Below are 16234 nucleotides of genomic sequence, written 5' to 3' on the forward strand. Positions count from 1 at the left end.
TTTATAAAATTTAAAGTTTTATTTCCAGTGTCCACTTACAAAAACAACTTTTTAAATGAGACGTAGTAAAAATTGTGTCATTTAAGCAATTGTAGAGGGCATTCCTACCCCGTAAATGTTTAAATACAGCTGTAGTAGTCAAAGCCGCAGCTGGCTTGCTGCAGGAAATCTGAAGAGCCTCTGTTCAAATCCCCACAGAGTTTGATAGTATTTATAGAAGACACATCTCTTATACTAAAGCAGTAATTCCCAAACTTTGATGTGGAAAAACTGAATTAATCAAAGAGAAATCCCAGAGCAGGTGGCTTCAGAGGAGGTTTCCTGCTGCATCTCTGTATGATATACTGCTCTGGGGGAGAGAAAAAAGGCCAGCCTGTGTAGGTAGGTACACCTGCCATGGTGGAATTGCTTTATCCCATCACTGCCACCACAAAGAGGGGCTTACAAGGGGGGCTGCCTGTCGCATCTCTGTATGAGCTGCTGCTCTGAGTCTGTCTCTTTTTCAACCAGACTCCTGAAGAAAGGGAGGGAACACGGGCTCCACTGAGAGTGGACAGTGGTTGCTTTTACGTACTCTAAAAACAGCCAATGATGGGAGATGTACTCCCAACAATGGGAGAGGGCACAGGTGTCGTCCCCCCCCACCAGCTCTAGGCAATGAAATTCAGGTCGCATCCACACCACATTTCTTATGCACAATTCCTAGTGGTTCAGCAATAAAACTGCAGCACATTTGCAAAGCTGGTATGGTTTCAGATTGGATTGGGGGCCATATGTTGAGATTCCTGCCTTGCAAAGCATTGGGCTACGTGACTCTTGGAATTCCTTCCAACTCTATGATTCCATGGCTTCTGCTCAAAAATCCTGGGTACTGCCATTTGTTAAAGGTGCTGGGAATTGTAGTTCTGATATGTAACCTAGTATTCCCAGGATTTTAGAGGGACCGTGTGCTGTGTAAATCATAGAGTTGCAGAGCTAGAGGGGACTCTGAGGGTCATCTAGTACAACCCCTGCAATGTAGGAATGTATGGTGTGGCTGCGATTTGTGTTCATGCAGTCCTATGCCACATTTTATGGGAAAATCAGTAGGAACACAAAAGAGACTTCGAAAGCCACTATTTTTTTTAAAGCCTACTTTAAAAGAAACTCTTAACAAGAAAAAGTGGAAAACTCATGTAACAGCACCACCTTGTGGCAGAATCTAGTCGTCTTTCCTCTTTTTGCCATTCTGCTTAGATTCTAGGAACTGGCTTTGACATCCACCACCCTGCAAAGATGAGAAAATCCCCTAGGCTAGCACCTCAATGCAGCATTGAGCTAGGCTCACCTAAGGACACTGAAATTATCAGGCGTAGGAAAGCTTTCCTCCTCCCTGGATCAGGCTGCAATCCAGCTTTCACAGGAGGAAACAAGGTTTTTGGGACGGCTGGTGTTTTAATACTCTGCAGGAGGACTTGCTCAGTGCAAAGTGAGATCTCAGGTTGTGCAAAAGTTCATGAATTTGCTCAGTGCAAAGTCAGATCTCAGGTTGTGCAGAAGTTCATGAATTTGCATATCGGCTCCCTTTGCATGAATTATTCAGAAGAGGAGTTGTGGGTATCTTTGTATACCAGCACAGTGCGTGTGTATTTGTGCACAATCTTTTATATATTTATATCTATATATGGAGAGATGCACCGTGGAGCCATTTACCAGGAGCCAAAACCTACAAATTTCCAAAGGGCTATTTAAGCAAAGATTTCCACTGTGGATGTTTTAGGGCATTTGTGAGATGCAGATCATTTATAAGACCCCCCTCCTTTTCCTCTAGAGGAGAGGGGAAAGTGAGGCACACAGCAGTGAAGAGACTTGAGCATGGCAGAAGAAAGAGCCAGGAGGACATCTCGGCTCCTAAAGCCACCAGGTCCCAATCGTTAACCGATGGAACTCACAGCCCCAAGATGTGGGAACAGGCATCAGCACAGACAACTTTAAAAATCCCAAACAAAACAGGATTAGACAAATCCCACAGGGTAGAATGGGTTGATCAAGGGCTATGAGCCATGATGTCTAAATGGATCCTCTGCGCACGGTGGCAGTGTAGCACATTAGGGACATACCTGAAGGGCTTGTCACATCCTGCTTTTAAGTTTGCAGGCCAATGGTGAAATAAGGCCAGCTGTTGTCAGAAGTAGCAGGTTATCAGACAGGCCTTGGTCTGCAGATCTTTCTTTAAACAAAAATAAAAATACAGTCTCATTAACAGCCAGTGGAACTCCCTGCCACCAGACAGAAGAATTTTCCTGAAGACAGCTGCAACAGCTGCCCGATATCCTGAATGCCAAGACAGGCACAGGGGGAGGGGGAGGAGGTGAAGGCAGAACTACCGGGGCATCATCCAAGCAGTGCCTCATAGTCCACGTACCATGCTATCTGGCCAGAGTTGGGGCTGACTCCGGAGACAGGCCATTTCTTGGGTTCGTGCCCCACCCTGCTGACTACTGTCACGATGTCATGCTTGCCCTTCCCCATCACCAGCACCGACACCCGCTTGGCCTTGTTGATGAGCGGCAAGGTGAGGGTCATGCGCTGGTGCGGCTTGACGGGGCTCTCGGTGAACACCACGCCCTGGCTCCCCTCAAGGCCCACAGGTGAGTGCGGGAAGAGCGAGGCCGTGTGCCCATCGGCACCCACCCCCAGCAGCACCAGGTCGAAGCTGGAGTTGGTCACCAGGGCGGCGATCTCATTGGTGTACAGCTCGGGGCCCTTGTCCTCTTCCACGCAGAGCCTCCGGTTGAGGTGCACCGGCATGGGGTGGATGTTGAAGTAGGGGACTCGGACGTGGCGGAGCAGCTGCTCATGCAGGGTGCCGAAATTGGACTCCAGGTCAGTAAGAGGGACGCAGCGCTCATCCACCAGCCACAGGTGGGTCTGCCTCCATGGGAAACCGTAGTGACGCGTAGCCAGCTGCCGGAACAAAGCCAGGGGGCTCGACCCTCCCGAGAGCGCCATGTGGAACTCCCCGAACCTCCGGACGGCACTTGCCGCCGTCGCTTCAATGTCCGATGCCAGCCGGTTGATCAGTTCCTCCGACCAAGCGGTGATCAGCTGGCTTTGCCGAAACCTGGACTGGATCGTCTTGTACTTGTCCGGGGTTTGTTCGTCCCTCGCGTCCATCAGTTCAATGGTCTCTTTCGCCACAAAGGACACTTCCCTGCCCACCATCTCAAAATCCAGGAGCTGCTCGTTCTCCCGCCCCCCTGGGTACAAACGCGGGACCTGGCTAGACAACCCGTCCAGTAGTGGCGTCCAAAACGCCCAGGATGCCAGCAGGTTCTCCACAGTGATGAAGGACTCTTTCTTGCCAGAGTAGATCCTGGAGATCAGGACTGAGTAGGCGTCCCTCTCCGCTACGGGGACGTAGACGTAGTAATCAGAGAGGGGCTGTCCAAAGATGCGCAGCTGGGGGCGGTCGCGGACTTCCTTCCAGCCGCTGTCTGGCATGGTGGGCTTGAAGAGGTTGCGGCTGACCAGGATGGCGGGCGAGTTCAGCTCTCCCTGCCCGATGTGGAAGATGATCTGCCTGGGCTTGCACTGGCTGCTCTCGGGGTCCCACATCGTTTCGTTCTGGGTGCAGTAGGCCCGGTTCTTGAAGAGGATGCGTACATAGCTGATCCGTTCATCCAGGACTTTCCCGGAGGCGAGGATGAAAGGGACCCCTTCCCAGCGGAGGTTGTCCAGGTGAACCAGCACACCTGAAACAAAAGATGCAGAAGTGTTGTTATTATTGTTACATCGCAACTGTCTTGGTTGTGGGTCCTGGAAGACCTACTCCCTGACTCAGTGGGCTTTCCCCAACCAGCCTGACTGACTCCAGCTACAAAAGCTGAGGCTGCTGAACAGACTCTTGGACTGGCATATAGCTTAGGCCCAGGGGCTTTTGTTAGGGGGTGGGGTTGTTGCTGTTAATTGATATTATTTTTTTATATCTTTTATTTTAGATACAAAAATTACTGGGCGGGTGGAGAAGGGCTCGTGCACTTTTAACAGGGAATTCCACCAAGTGCCGCTTAACAGGCAAGCGGCTATTAAAAGTGCCAGAGCCCCATCCTCTTTTGCACCTGGGGAAGGTGTTTTCCGACTTTTGCACTTGGCCACACTTACCCCCACTGGACTTACCTGCAAAGGTTGGAGTCCTGCTGAAGTAGTCCTGCCCCTTCTGAAGCTCCTCCCTCACATGGCTGTTGTATGCCACGTACTGGCCAATGACGGCGCTGGTTATCTCTGGGCTCTGGAGCGACGTGAAAGCCTGCAACTTGCTCCGGATGACGTCTTCGGAGCTGCAGATATTTGCTGGGAGCTCCATAGCGAGGAACATTAAGATCTCAGTGAGGTGGTTCTGGTGGATGTCGCGGATGACCCCGTATTTTTCATAGAAGCCAGTGCGATCTGAGCACAGGGGTGGGAACAACAGTAACAACAACACATAAATGATGCCCAAATAGTGAGAGAAGCTTGGCAACCCACTGGTTTATTTATGGGAAGGGCTGTAGCTCAGTGGCAGAACTTCTGCTTTGCATGCAGAAGGTCCCAGGTTCAATCCCTGGTATCTCCAGGTAGTTCAACCCCCTGCAATGCAGGAATCTCAACTCAATGGGCCCTCCTTGGATGCAATGATGTCTCGGATTATACTACTCCGTATAGACCAGGCTTCCTCAACCTCGGCCCTCCAGATGTTTCTACAACTCCCATGATCCCTAGCTAGCAGGACCAGTGGTCAGAGATGATGGGAATTGTAGTCTCAAAACATCTGGAGAGCCGAGGTTGAGGAAGCCTGGTGTAGACAATACTGAGCTAGATGGATCTATGACTTCAAAAATCTTTACCCCAGTGGGCATCTGTCTCGGATTTGAACTGATTTTATTACGTGTTGCTGTTTTAAACTGTTTTTGTATTTATAATTGCTTTGCTAATTGTTTTTAGATATACAATTGTTGTTAACTCTTTTCATACAAGCAACTGATGTACACATGCTATTATATTTTAAATTGCTTTGAGATGCCACAGTGGAAGTGATTCATAAATGAGATTTATAATAACAATAGCAACAGTTTGTAGAACTATAGAAATTAATGGACCCATTAATCATGCCCATTAATGCCAATGGACCTACTCAGAGTAGGACTAACATTGGAGACAATCCATTGATTCAAAAATTGAATCCAAAATTCAGCTAAGTTTTGGTCAGAGGAGGCCCACTCAAATCAACAAACATGACCAAGTTAGGCCCACTAATTTCAGTGTGTCTTCTCTGAGTAAAACTTACTTGAATACCTTCCAATATTCCTATGCTGCCCAACAATTAAAGTTTCCTGAGCAGCTAAGAATAGAGATTTTTTTAAAAACGAATTAAATGCAAAATCATTTAATCTAGAATTTAGGAGATTGGCTGCCTCTTAACATGGCCATCATGACTATATTAATTATTATTATTATTATTATTATTATTATTATTATTATTATTACCCAGTGAGCTTCATGGTTGTGTGGGGAGTCAAACCCTATTCTTCCATGTCTTAGTCCAACATTCAACCCACTACACTATGTTCACAAACCCATCCCCCATGAATTTATCCAATCCTTTTTTAGAAAAACTAAGTCATGAATGTGTTACTGTAACAGTGGCTGTGGAAATGCCATACATTCAAAGCACACACCCCTCAAAATAATCCTGGGAACTATAGATTATTAAGGGTGTTAGGAACTGTAGCTCACTGAGGACTTAACTACAGTTCCCAGGATTCTATTGTGGGGGAGCGTTCTTTAAATATATATTGTTTATGCAGCCAAAATTTCCCTACTTCAGCTGAGAACCTAAGAAGTTTTAAGCTTCTGCTGTGCATGTTTGCAAAACACAGGCAAGAGCCCTATTCACCCGTGGGCTGCTACTGAGCTCCTCGGGAGGAAGAGCCAAGCAGAAATGAAACGGAACAAGAATAAATTGAAATAAAATTTAAATGTCAGACTGGCTGGAAGGAGCGAGAGGTCCTGCTCAGCCTCATACTGCAGTGCCCTTGAGAGGTTACAGAAAAGGGTTAGCTGCAGGCCTTCCTTTCAACAGCCCTGGCTGGCTCATATCTTAGGCTGCACACATGCACCATCCCTTTAAAACACTACTCCTCTAAAGAATTCTGGGAACTTTAGTTTACCCATTACAGAGCTACAATTCCCAGCATTTTAAAACTACGGCTCCCAGGACTCAGTGTGTGGTTGTGCTTCAAATGTAGGAAGTAGGAGCCATTCAACTTTACGCAGAGTAAATCCATTGATGTTAACAGACATAGCTGTTCATTTCAATGAGTCTACTCTGATTAAAACTGAGTGGACAACCAGTACACAACAACACCTGGTGATCAGGTGTGATGCATATGTTGGGGGGGGGGGGAAGAAGTGGGAGGAAAAAAAGGCAATTTATCTCTAGGAGAACCCCCTCCCTCATTTCTCCTTGGTGCTCAGATGCAGACGATGTCTCTGCAGATGACAGTGCGACTCTCTACCCTCTTAAAAACTTTGGAACCGAGAACACCCCATCTCCTTCCAACCCGGCGCACATTCATTAGCGTAATCAATGCTGCACACACATTTTGGCACAGGACCTGGGCAATGCAGGCATCACTTGAGCATTTGGGATGGGGGTGGGGGCTGGTGGCAGTGGGCTGTCAGCAAATGAAAGATCACCCTTTGGAAGTCTTGCAAGGGGGAGAGAAATAAGGAGACAGCCTGATGGCATTGGGTTAAAGCCAATGCTAACCTACTCAAGAGTAGACCCACTGAAATCAACTGCCACGGCTCACTCAGGTCTGTTCATACTGAGTAGGTCTCAGCCGGCGACTATCCCCTTTTTTTTCTCAACCAGGGAGCAAACGGGAGTTTGCCAAACCACAACAACTTGAAAAAGAAAAGAAAAATCACTCAACTATATTTTTTTTAATAAGGCAATGGCTAACTGGCACGGCACCCCCGCTGCAGGGAGCGAAGGGTGGCCAAGCGGCTGTCCCCAGAACGGAGGCAGGCGGCAGGTGCAACCGGCGCTGCGGAAGTAATGCAGCAGCCACTGCAGGGAAATTGAGCACAGCTGTGTCCTTGAGTTCATGGGGACGTGAGGCCTGGCTTGTCCTGACGGAGCTGAGAATGGGGTCGCAAGGAACAGGACCACAGCCAGCTTCCAGGGCGGGGGAAGCCCTGCAGCCTTCCCCACTCCTCAATAATACTAGAATGGAAGGTGGGGAGGGGGCTTCATTCAATGAGGATTGATTTGCAGCCCAGGGAAAACCGCATTATACCAACTCAGGCGACTTGTGCATTGGGCATGAACACAATAATTATTATTATTTATTATCAGCACCACCCATGTATTAATTTCCCCCTAAACCCCCACCGTCTCAAGGCAATTCCCACGTGAGAGCCAGTTTTCCATGGTGGTTAGAGCGCTGCCCTAGGACCTGGGACATGAGGGTTCAAATCCTGCAATGAAACTCACTGGGTGACCTTGGGCTCCTCAGTCTCTCAGACTAGCCTACCTCACAGGGTTGCTGTGGGGATGAAACCACTGTCTTGAGGTGATATACATATCGGGTAATTCAAAATAAAGTGGTACTTCTTTTGTGTCTGTGAGTATCTTGTGCTTTATTCTTGGCCTCCCCCCCCCCCCCCGATAATCTTAGAAATTTCCTTCTGCCATCTTTTGAGGCAATCATCTTTCACCATTACTGGGACTGACCGGAAAAGAAATAGTATTTTTGGCAAAACATTCATTTTTACCGCTGCTATTTTCCTAGCAAGGAGGGATTCATTTTGCTCCATATTTCTAAATTTCTTTTTATCTCAAACCACACTTTTCCATAATTATCTTTGTAGATATTTTTGTTTCTTGATGTTAACCATATCCCTAAATATTTGAAGGGGGAAATGGGGGGGGGGGAATTGATGATGATGATATGTTATGATAATTTGTTATATTGAAATTATTAATAAAAATCTTTTTTTAAAAAAAGAAGAAGCCACATTCCAGATCTGCAAAGGGTCCCCTTTCCCATGGTCATATCTGCATCAGATATTTAAAGCACCAAAGCATCCTGGCAACTGTAGGGTTTTGGTTTTTTAAGGGTGCTGGGAACTATAGCTCTGTGAGGGGTCTCCTAACAACTCCTAGAATCTTGAACAAATTGCAGTTCACAGGATTCTTTGGGGGAAGCCACGAAAAGTGGTATAAAAGTGTCTCCACACAACACACTTAAAGTACATGGCTTCTGCCAAAGGATTCTGGGAACTTTAGTTTGTTGAAGGTGTTGGGAACTGTAGCTTTGTCATGGGCAAACATATAGTTCCCAGGATTCAGAGAGGGGCCTGTTTTATTCAAATGTGTGAATGTAACAGCTACCCCTCCAGCGGACTTCAAATCAAGACTCACGTACTCTTCACATCCACTGTCTCCTTCAGGACAATTTCCACCCTTTCAACATGATGCCGGTTCCAGATCGGATCCAAATGGTGTCGGTTCTGGTCTCGGAACGGTAAGATGTGAGCCACAGCCTTTGGGGAGGAAATAATTGAGATGAAAGGGTGGAAAAGGCAGGGGAAGACAGAAGAGATTTTTTTAAAAAAATCAAAAGCAGAGGGATAAATGTTTAATTGCTTCTGGGGACTTGGCACAGAATATAAATAAATTACTGCGACAACTACGGAGATGACGGGAACTTCCACACCATGGGAAATTCCACACCGAGAGCCAGTGGGCTTTAGTAGTTAAGAGTGTCAGACTAGGACCTGGAAGACCAGGGTTCAAATCCTCACACTTGGCCACGAAGCTCACTGGGTGTGACCTTGGGCCAGTCACTGCCTCTCAGCCTACCTCACAGGGTTGGTGTAAGGACTAAATGAGCAGGGGGAGAGCCATGTATATCACCTTGAGCTCCTTGGAGGAAAAGGTCAGAGATATATGCAAAGAATAAAATGAACAGGTAATAATTTCAAATAATAGTTTAAACGATGCGCTGCATGAAGAAAGTCCTTTCTTTCGTTTGTCTTGAATATCCCAAAATTCACCTTCACTGGATGGCCCCAAATTCTAGGACGATGAGAGAGAGGAGGAGAAAAACCTATCTCTCTATTTTCTCTGCACCAGCCATAGTTTTATGCATCTTACATTCTTATAAACCTCTACTGTGTCCTTAACAATTTTTCTAAGCTAAAAATACCCAAACGTATTTCATCATACGTGTGTGTGTTGCCTCTTAATATCTGATTCAGCAGGGGGTGGGGTCCTGATATTTTAGTCAACCAACAAAAAACAAGTTAACATTTTAATGCACTGTTGCCCTCCCATAGCCAAACATTGGTTGAACTGAAATATTTTATTTTTGGAGGTGGAGAGGTACTGACCCCCCCCAAAACACCCAAAATTAATTCAAAGCTGTATTTAGATTTTATTTTTACTTTGGTGGGAGGAATGCTGGTAGAGATTTTAAGTCACTACCCTTCCAATAGTATATAACTTTACCTAACATTTAATTCAGATTTTGAGGGGGAAAGGAAATCAAGGTGCTGGAATTTAGTAGAGGAGGGGAGAGAGAAAATTGGCAAACGGACAAAACTCTGAAGGTTTCATCTGAAAAAGCCTTTACCTGCAAAAAATAAATAAAAATGTACACACACCACACACTTTTGAATTCCCTGTGGACTCAAAAGTGGCTGAATCAGACAGATGCTGTGAAGATCTAACCCCCTGCCTCCCCAGGGGGGTTGGAGTTGCTGAGGTAAATATTCACATTACCAATGCAAACTAAAACTAAAATCCCCAGTTTCCTAGGAAGAAGGACTGGTTGTTAAACCATTCTGGGAAGTGTAGCTATGTGACGTGGGGAAAGCGGCCTCCTCTCAGCACCCTTAACAAGCCACAGTTCCCAGGATTCTTTGTGGGGAAGCCATGACAGTTTAAAGTGGCATAATAGTGCTTTAAATGTATGGTGTGGAAGAGGCCTCAAAAAAAGGCAGTCAACCCGTGTTGGGACTAGTAACAGTTCAGACTGCAACTGGAGGGCTACATGAAAAAATACTCCCACAGAGTGATTTAGGCAGGTAGGGGGGAGCCTCCCCCCATGTAGAAAGCTAGCATGTCAGGAGCTTGGCTCTCCTCGACATGTTAGATATCTGTGTGGAGAAAATACTGTATTTTGCCACGTGCTGGTCACCGCCGCGTAACAGTCTCACACCCCCTTTTTGGGAAAGGAAAAATTGGCACAAAAAGATGTGACCGCTATGAGGCAAAATGCTGTATGTTTGCCTGGAAAGTCCCCACCTGCAATCTAGTCGAGACAAAGACGGAATACTTCTGTGAGGATTATTCATTCAGATATACATTCAATTTATGGGAATGCCTGCGGCCTGAAACCCCAGGGAGCCACTGCCAGGTAGGCCTATGGTTTGGCTGGCTGGCTAGGAGAACAAAACAAAAGGCCTGTGTGGTATTATCTGTTTGTGTGGAACATGGTTGACACGTGAAAGGATCTTTGTATGAAACTTGGGCTGTATACACACAAGACATTTAAATCACATTACATCCCCTCAAAGAATTATGGGAACTGTAGTTTACCTCTCACAGAACTACAATTCCCAGAACCCTTAACAGACAGTTCCCAAGATTCTTTGCCGGGGTGTGTGTGATACTTTTTAGATATATGGTAGGAACGCAGCCTCAGAATAAGTCTATGTCCTTGAAGGAAAAAATATAGAAATAAAATTTATAATTGGGAATAAAATTAGAAAAATGCTGATACCACGTTTCAAATTTTGGGGTTTAACTGCATTAATACTAGCCTGTATGACAATAACAAATACCTGATTACCACTATCCAGAATCTGCTTCCTGAACCAAGGAATAAAAAACCCTCATCCTTCACTGGCGCCACAGTGACATATTCCCCCACCCTCCCACCGCCCATTTTGTTACTGCCTTGGAGCTAAAGACTTTGCCCCCTTGTAAAGCTGCCTGATCAAAAAACAAACAAGCAAACGTAAAAGAGAATTGTGCGTGCTCCACATTCCTTATCAAATTAAAAGCCTCGTTTGGAAAATCTGGCGCTTGGCTGACTCTCCGTTAGCGAGAGTGTGGAGGGCGGCCGGTGGGGGTTGATGACTCAGCGAAATTGAGGTTTCTGACCTTGGTTGGGAAATCAGGTGGATACAGCTTTGCTGGTGTGGCCAGTTTACAGCAGTGGTGGGAGCTAATAAAATAGCAGGCCATTATTACTTGGGTGGGGAAACGTCTTTGTCTACAGCAGCAAACTTTTTCAGGCGACCTCCCCCTTGGGGAGTTAAAATAAAAACTAATCTCCAGTGCCCCCTACCCTACTCTATAAAAAACAATATTCAGCATAGCAGTTTGCACAACCCTCTAAGGAAGATTACGGTGCAATAAAATTCAAAACAGCAACAATTAATTGTGCATTTGCTCAAAACCCAGGTAAAACTATTTCGTTAAATTAATTCAACAAAACGAATGGCACCAGCTTTTCAAAGTCTGAGAGTCATTTACACCTCCAGTGCCTCACTGCTTCCCTTTTGCCTCTTAGAACCCCCCAGGTAATTCCACCACACACATTGGGAGCGCTGGTCTACAGCTATATTTCATCATGAATGCATAAGAACGTAAGAAGAGCCCTGCTGGTTGAGGCCAGTGTCCCATGCCGTCCAGCATCCTGTTCTCACAGTGGCCAGCCAGGTGCCCCTAGGTGAAGCCCTCAAGCAGGACCTGAGCACCAGAGCACTTTCCCCACCTGAGATTCCCAGCAACCGGCATTCAGAAGCATTGCCGCCCCTGGCAGTGGAGGGAGAACATGGCTATGGATAGCCCTATCCTTCAGGAATTTGTTTCATCCACGTTGGTGGCCATCACTACATCTTACAACATTGAGCCCTGTGGGATCAGGCCAACGACCCATCCAGCTCAGCATCCTATTCCAACCAGATGCCCCCCAAAAAGCCCACAAGCAGGAGCTGAGTGTGACAGCACTGGTCATTTCCAACAGCTGGTATTCAGAGGTACAACAAGTCCAGCATCCTGTTCTCTCGGTGAGCAAACAGTTGCCTATGGGAAGCCCTATCCAGAAGTAGACACACTCCCCATTTGTATTCCTAGCAACTGGCATTCAGGGGCAACCTGTAACCGACAGTGGAGGGTCAGGGTTAGTAGCCACGGATGCATGGAACTGAAGCCCACCTTAGCCCAGGGGATGGGGAATTTGTGGCTCTCCAGGTGTTGGATTCCAACTCCCATTAGCCCTGGCCAGCAAGGCCAAAGGTCAAGGACGATCGGAGTACAATGACATATGGAGGGTACCACATTGACTACCCCTGCTTTATTGTTTTATTTACAAATCCAGTACTTTTGAGGAATTTGACCACTTTGTGCTATTTCACATGTTGATTCATTCTTGTTTTTTTTCCAGGGGGGGGGGATGTTGCCAGCCTCTGCTCACCTGCCCCAACCACCCTGGGCATGTTTTCCAGAAGACAAAGTTAAGAAAGTCTGTTTTAGAACATCTACTTTGCAAGTAGAAGGTCTAAGGTTCAACCCCTGGCATCTCCAGGTAAGGCTGAGAATGTTTTTTTTTTTTTTTTTTAAATAATATTTATTAAAGTTTTCCAATTAATTACAAATTAATAAAACATCCAATTTCAAATCTTTTTCCAATTACATCCTTTCAGGACTTCCCCTTCCCTCCCCCCCTTGTATTCCAAATCTCTCAAATAAACAGATAATCTCAACAAGTTCTTCTCCTCACTTCAAACTTGTTATCCTTAACCCAAAATTTTTTTTTTTTTTATAAAAAAAAAAATTATTTTCCATTCCCCTAAAATCGGCTTAGTCCCTCCACGAGTTCCCCACTTTAGAATACCATGTAGATGTATATAGCCTAAATAAAACATAGTTTACGCCCTTTGGGTTCCACATTTCCCACCCCCCCTTTTCCCGGTTGCGTTCCCAATATTCCTCAATGTCCGATATTTCCACGTCTCTCTAAGTCATAGTCCTTTGCCAGTCCTCTTTAGTTTCGCATGTCCAATCATGAAAGGATTCTGTCTCAAAGAAAGGCCCATTTTTTCCATCCAGATTTTTATATCCAGGAGTGAAAAGCTCCAAATTATAATCCTTAAGCTTGTCAAATCTGGATGTCCCAAATGTCCCCACTTTCGACTTAGTCCAATTCTTGTTGTTTTGTTGTTCTTATTGGCCACACTCCTCTTTCTATTTCTTTCTGTCCCTGTTTTCCTGCACAAATGTCCTAATTCCAAAAGTTAGTTCCTTTGCAGAGGCTTGTTGCTCAGAAACAAAACATTACGTCAAGTTCCTTTCATTCCACAACGGATGATTCCATTGTCTTCTTCGGTATACTGGCCTCTGTAGTCATAATAATGTTCCATTTCTGCAGTTTCCCAGGAGATAAAAAATTCTATTCAAATTTCCAACTAAAACCACTTGTGATATCCCTCGGCTCCTCTAGGTGGATTGCAAAAACTGAGTTCTCTTCCAGATCACATCCATTAGCCCTAGTAACTTTGTAATCCTTATTTAAAGCAATTTGTGTCCAATTTATAACAAATATAACCTGCAAAGTCCTTGTGACATAGTCTCTATCTTGTTTTTCTGCTTTGACAGCTCTTTGACAGCTGTCAAAACTTGCCTTTCTCCTCTCCAAACACCGTCATCGATCGCTCCCGGGGTTCCAGGGGGGGGGGTGTTTTTAAGTCCAAATTCTACTTTCCTCCTCCAGCTCAATCTCATATTCTTCACTCGTGAGGTTCCAAACTTGCCAAAATGATGTTATTCCGATCTTAGTTATCAAATCCTTTGTTTTGACCCTTCTACAATGGAGGGGGTGGCTGACTTCCTTTTTTGCGCCTCCCCCGCTCGCTCCGAAATTTTTAAAATTTTGTCCCTCTTTTTAGTCCAGATTCCAATTACTTACGGGTTGTTCTTTTAGGTCCAAATTTTCAAAGGAAAAAGCCAGCGCTCTCCGCCGGATGGCATGCGGCTTCGCACGGCAGGGATGGCAGAGGACTCAAAACACCACGCTTCTCCCCGGCACCCGATCCTTAGCCTTTAAAAAGGCTCCTTCACGAGTCGGGAGGGCGCTAACGGTGCCAGCCGAGTCTCCATGTCCACGGCCCCCGTGGCCGTGGTTTTTAAGGGTCCCCGCATCGCCGGTGCGGTAGGACCCAGCCCCTGCCGTGCAGGCTCCCTCCGGAGCTCGGAGGGAGTCCGCCATTCGGCGATGGCGCCGACCCGGAAGTCAAGGCTGAGAATGTTCCCATCTGAAATCCTGGAAAGCTGCTCCCAGTCAGAGTGGCCAATACTGAGCTAGATGGTCTAATTTGGGATAAGGCAGCTTCCTATGTTCCTATACCTTACGGGAAGAGCTGTAGCTCAGTAGTAGGGCATCTGCCTTGCACACAGATAGGGTTGGGAGAACCCTGTCCAAAACTCTGCTGCCAGTCTGTGTAGGCAATATTGATCTAGATGGACCAATGGTTTGACTCATGTTTACTTACTATGTTTACCAGCAGCTTACCAGGTTATATCCCCTCCGGTTTTCACAAGCAGACTCACCTGTTTGCCAAGGTAGTGGTCCACCCTGTATATCTCCTCTTCCCGGAAGAAAGTCCTTAGCTCATCAGCCAACTCCTGGGCTGACCTGAGATCATGGCCAAAAGGCTTCTCCAGCACCACCCGTAGCCACAGCCCTGGTGGCGGCCTGCAGCTGCTGTTGATGTGGCGGGCAATCTCTGCGTAGGCAAACGGGGGCACGGAGAAGTAAAATATCCTGCCCGCTTCTTCCATGCCTTCCTGACTGAGCGTGGTGGTAATCTGCCGGTTTAGGGTGGCGTAGTCCTCTGCTGTCTTGAGCTGGTGGTAATCTGTCAGTCTGATGAACTGGTCCTTCAACACAGCACACCTGTTTGGGGGTACGTCTGAGGGACAGGCCAGCCTCTTCAGCCGTTCAAAGACCAGCCTCCGCCCTCGCTCAGGCTCTGTCTGAGCGGCCCCATGGAATGTGAAGGAATGTCCATGGCTCACCTCGTCCAGGTACAGCTGGAAGAGTCCTTGCCACAAGTACTTATTGGCAAGGTCTCCTGTGGCACCCAGGAGGACCACAGAGATGTGGCCACGGGACTCTTTGGTCTCAGAAGAGAGGACTCCCCAGAGGAAGATGAGGGAGAAGATGGCTCTGAAAAGCATCTTGGGAAACACAGAGACCTGGAAGGAAAGTTTTAAAAGCTATGATCATTTCCTTTCATTTACCTAACAGAAATTTGCATGCCACTTGATCATAAAAAACCTCTAAGCAGTTTACATAAAATAAAAGTTATCTGTAAAAGTCAGAAGTTAAAACAAGTTTGCCTAATGTCACCCCCGAAATACATACATACAATCAGTTAAAAAATAACTGTTCATGTCCATTCATAGAATCGGAAGGGACCCTGAGGATCTTCTAGTCCAGCCCCTGCGATGCAGGGATACGCAGCTGTCCCGTTTGGGGATCAAATCTGCAATCTTGGCATTATCAGTATCACGCTCGAACCAACTGGGCTATCAATATAAAATTAAACTTTAAGGACTGTAGTAGCCAACTCAGTCCTATTCAGAGTGGACTCACTGACATTAATGGACATATGTGATTGTTTCCTTGCATTGATATTCCACAGGGGCATACATGGTTCTCCCCCTCCTCATTTAACCCCCCAAACAACCCTGCAAAGTAGTTTAAGTTGAGAAGCAGTGATGGGCTCAAGGTGACCCAGTGAGCTCTACAGTTGATTGGGGGATTTGAACTCTGGTCTCCAAGGTTCTAGTTCCAATACTCTAACCACTACACCACACCGGCTCTGGTTTGAGGAATTTTTTTCAATGCGTTTACTCTGGGTAGGATTAGCTTTGCAAACAACCCTAATAATAGATCATCCTCTTGATATGTTGGTTTTTTTTTAATGCGCATTCTCCATTCAGCTCTCAATAATACCTCAACATGTATTATGGCTTTGTAAGCAGCGATTTTAAAAACAAATACATCTGTAAATAAAACTAGTTATTACAAAAGCACCCTTATGACCCCAATTCAACCTCATTACAAGGAATCAGAACTCCCTAATCAGGGCACACTGAAATATCCTACAGCTTAGGGAAGTGGGGTGAGCT

General features: G+C 46.2%; 1 protein-coding gene and 1 long non-coding RNA gene across 3 annotated transcripts in view; one reads left to right on the top strand and one right to left on the bottom strand.

The window, feature by feature from the left end:
• H6PD (hexose-6-phosphate dehydrogenase/glucose 1-dehydrogenase) overlaps positions 1 to 16234 on the bottom strand; it is a 20649-nt gene continuing 4415 nt past the window's right edge. For both annotated transcript variants that reach the window (XM_083752563.1, XM_083752564.1), the window contains 4 exons: positions 14648 to 15295; positions 8454 to 8571; positions 4159 to 4428; positions 1 to 3734 (listed from right to left, as the gene is read on the bottom strand). In XM_083752563.1, the coding sequence (XP_083608689.1) occupies positions 2374 to 3734; positions 4159 to 4428; positions 8454 to 8571; positions 14648 to 15277 (2379 nt within the window). In that variant the 5' untranslated portion in view covers positions 15278 to 15295 and the 3' untranslated portion in view covers positions 1 to 2373. The remainder of the gene's footprint in view (positions 3735 to 4158; positions 4429 to 8453; positions 8572 to 14647; positions 15296 to 16234) is intronic.
• LOC310850925 overlaps positions 12222 to 16234 on the top strand; it is a 14201-nt gene continuing 10188 nt past the window's right edge. Inside the window, exon 1 of the long non-coding RNA XR_014567481.1 lies at positions 12222 to 12626. This is a non-coding gene — a long non-coding RNA (uncharacterized lncRNA). The remainder of the gene's footprint in view (positions 12627 to 16234) is intronic.

The sequence above is a fragment of the Podarcis gaigeae genome (genome assembly GCF_964106915.1).
Source record: "Podarcis gaigeae genome assembly, chromosome: 8".
NCBI classification, from domain to species: Eukaryota; Metazoa; Chordata; class Lepidosauria; order Squamata; family Lacertidae; genus Podarcis; species Podarcis gaigeae.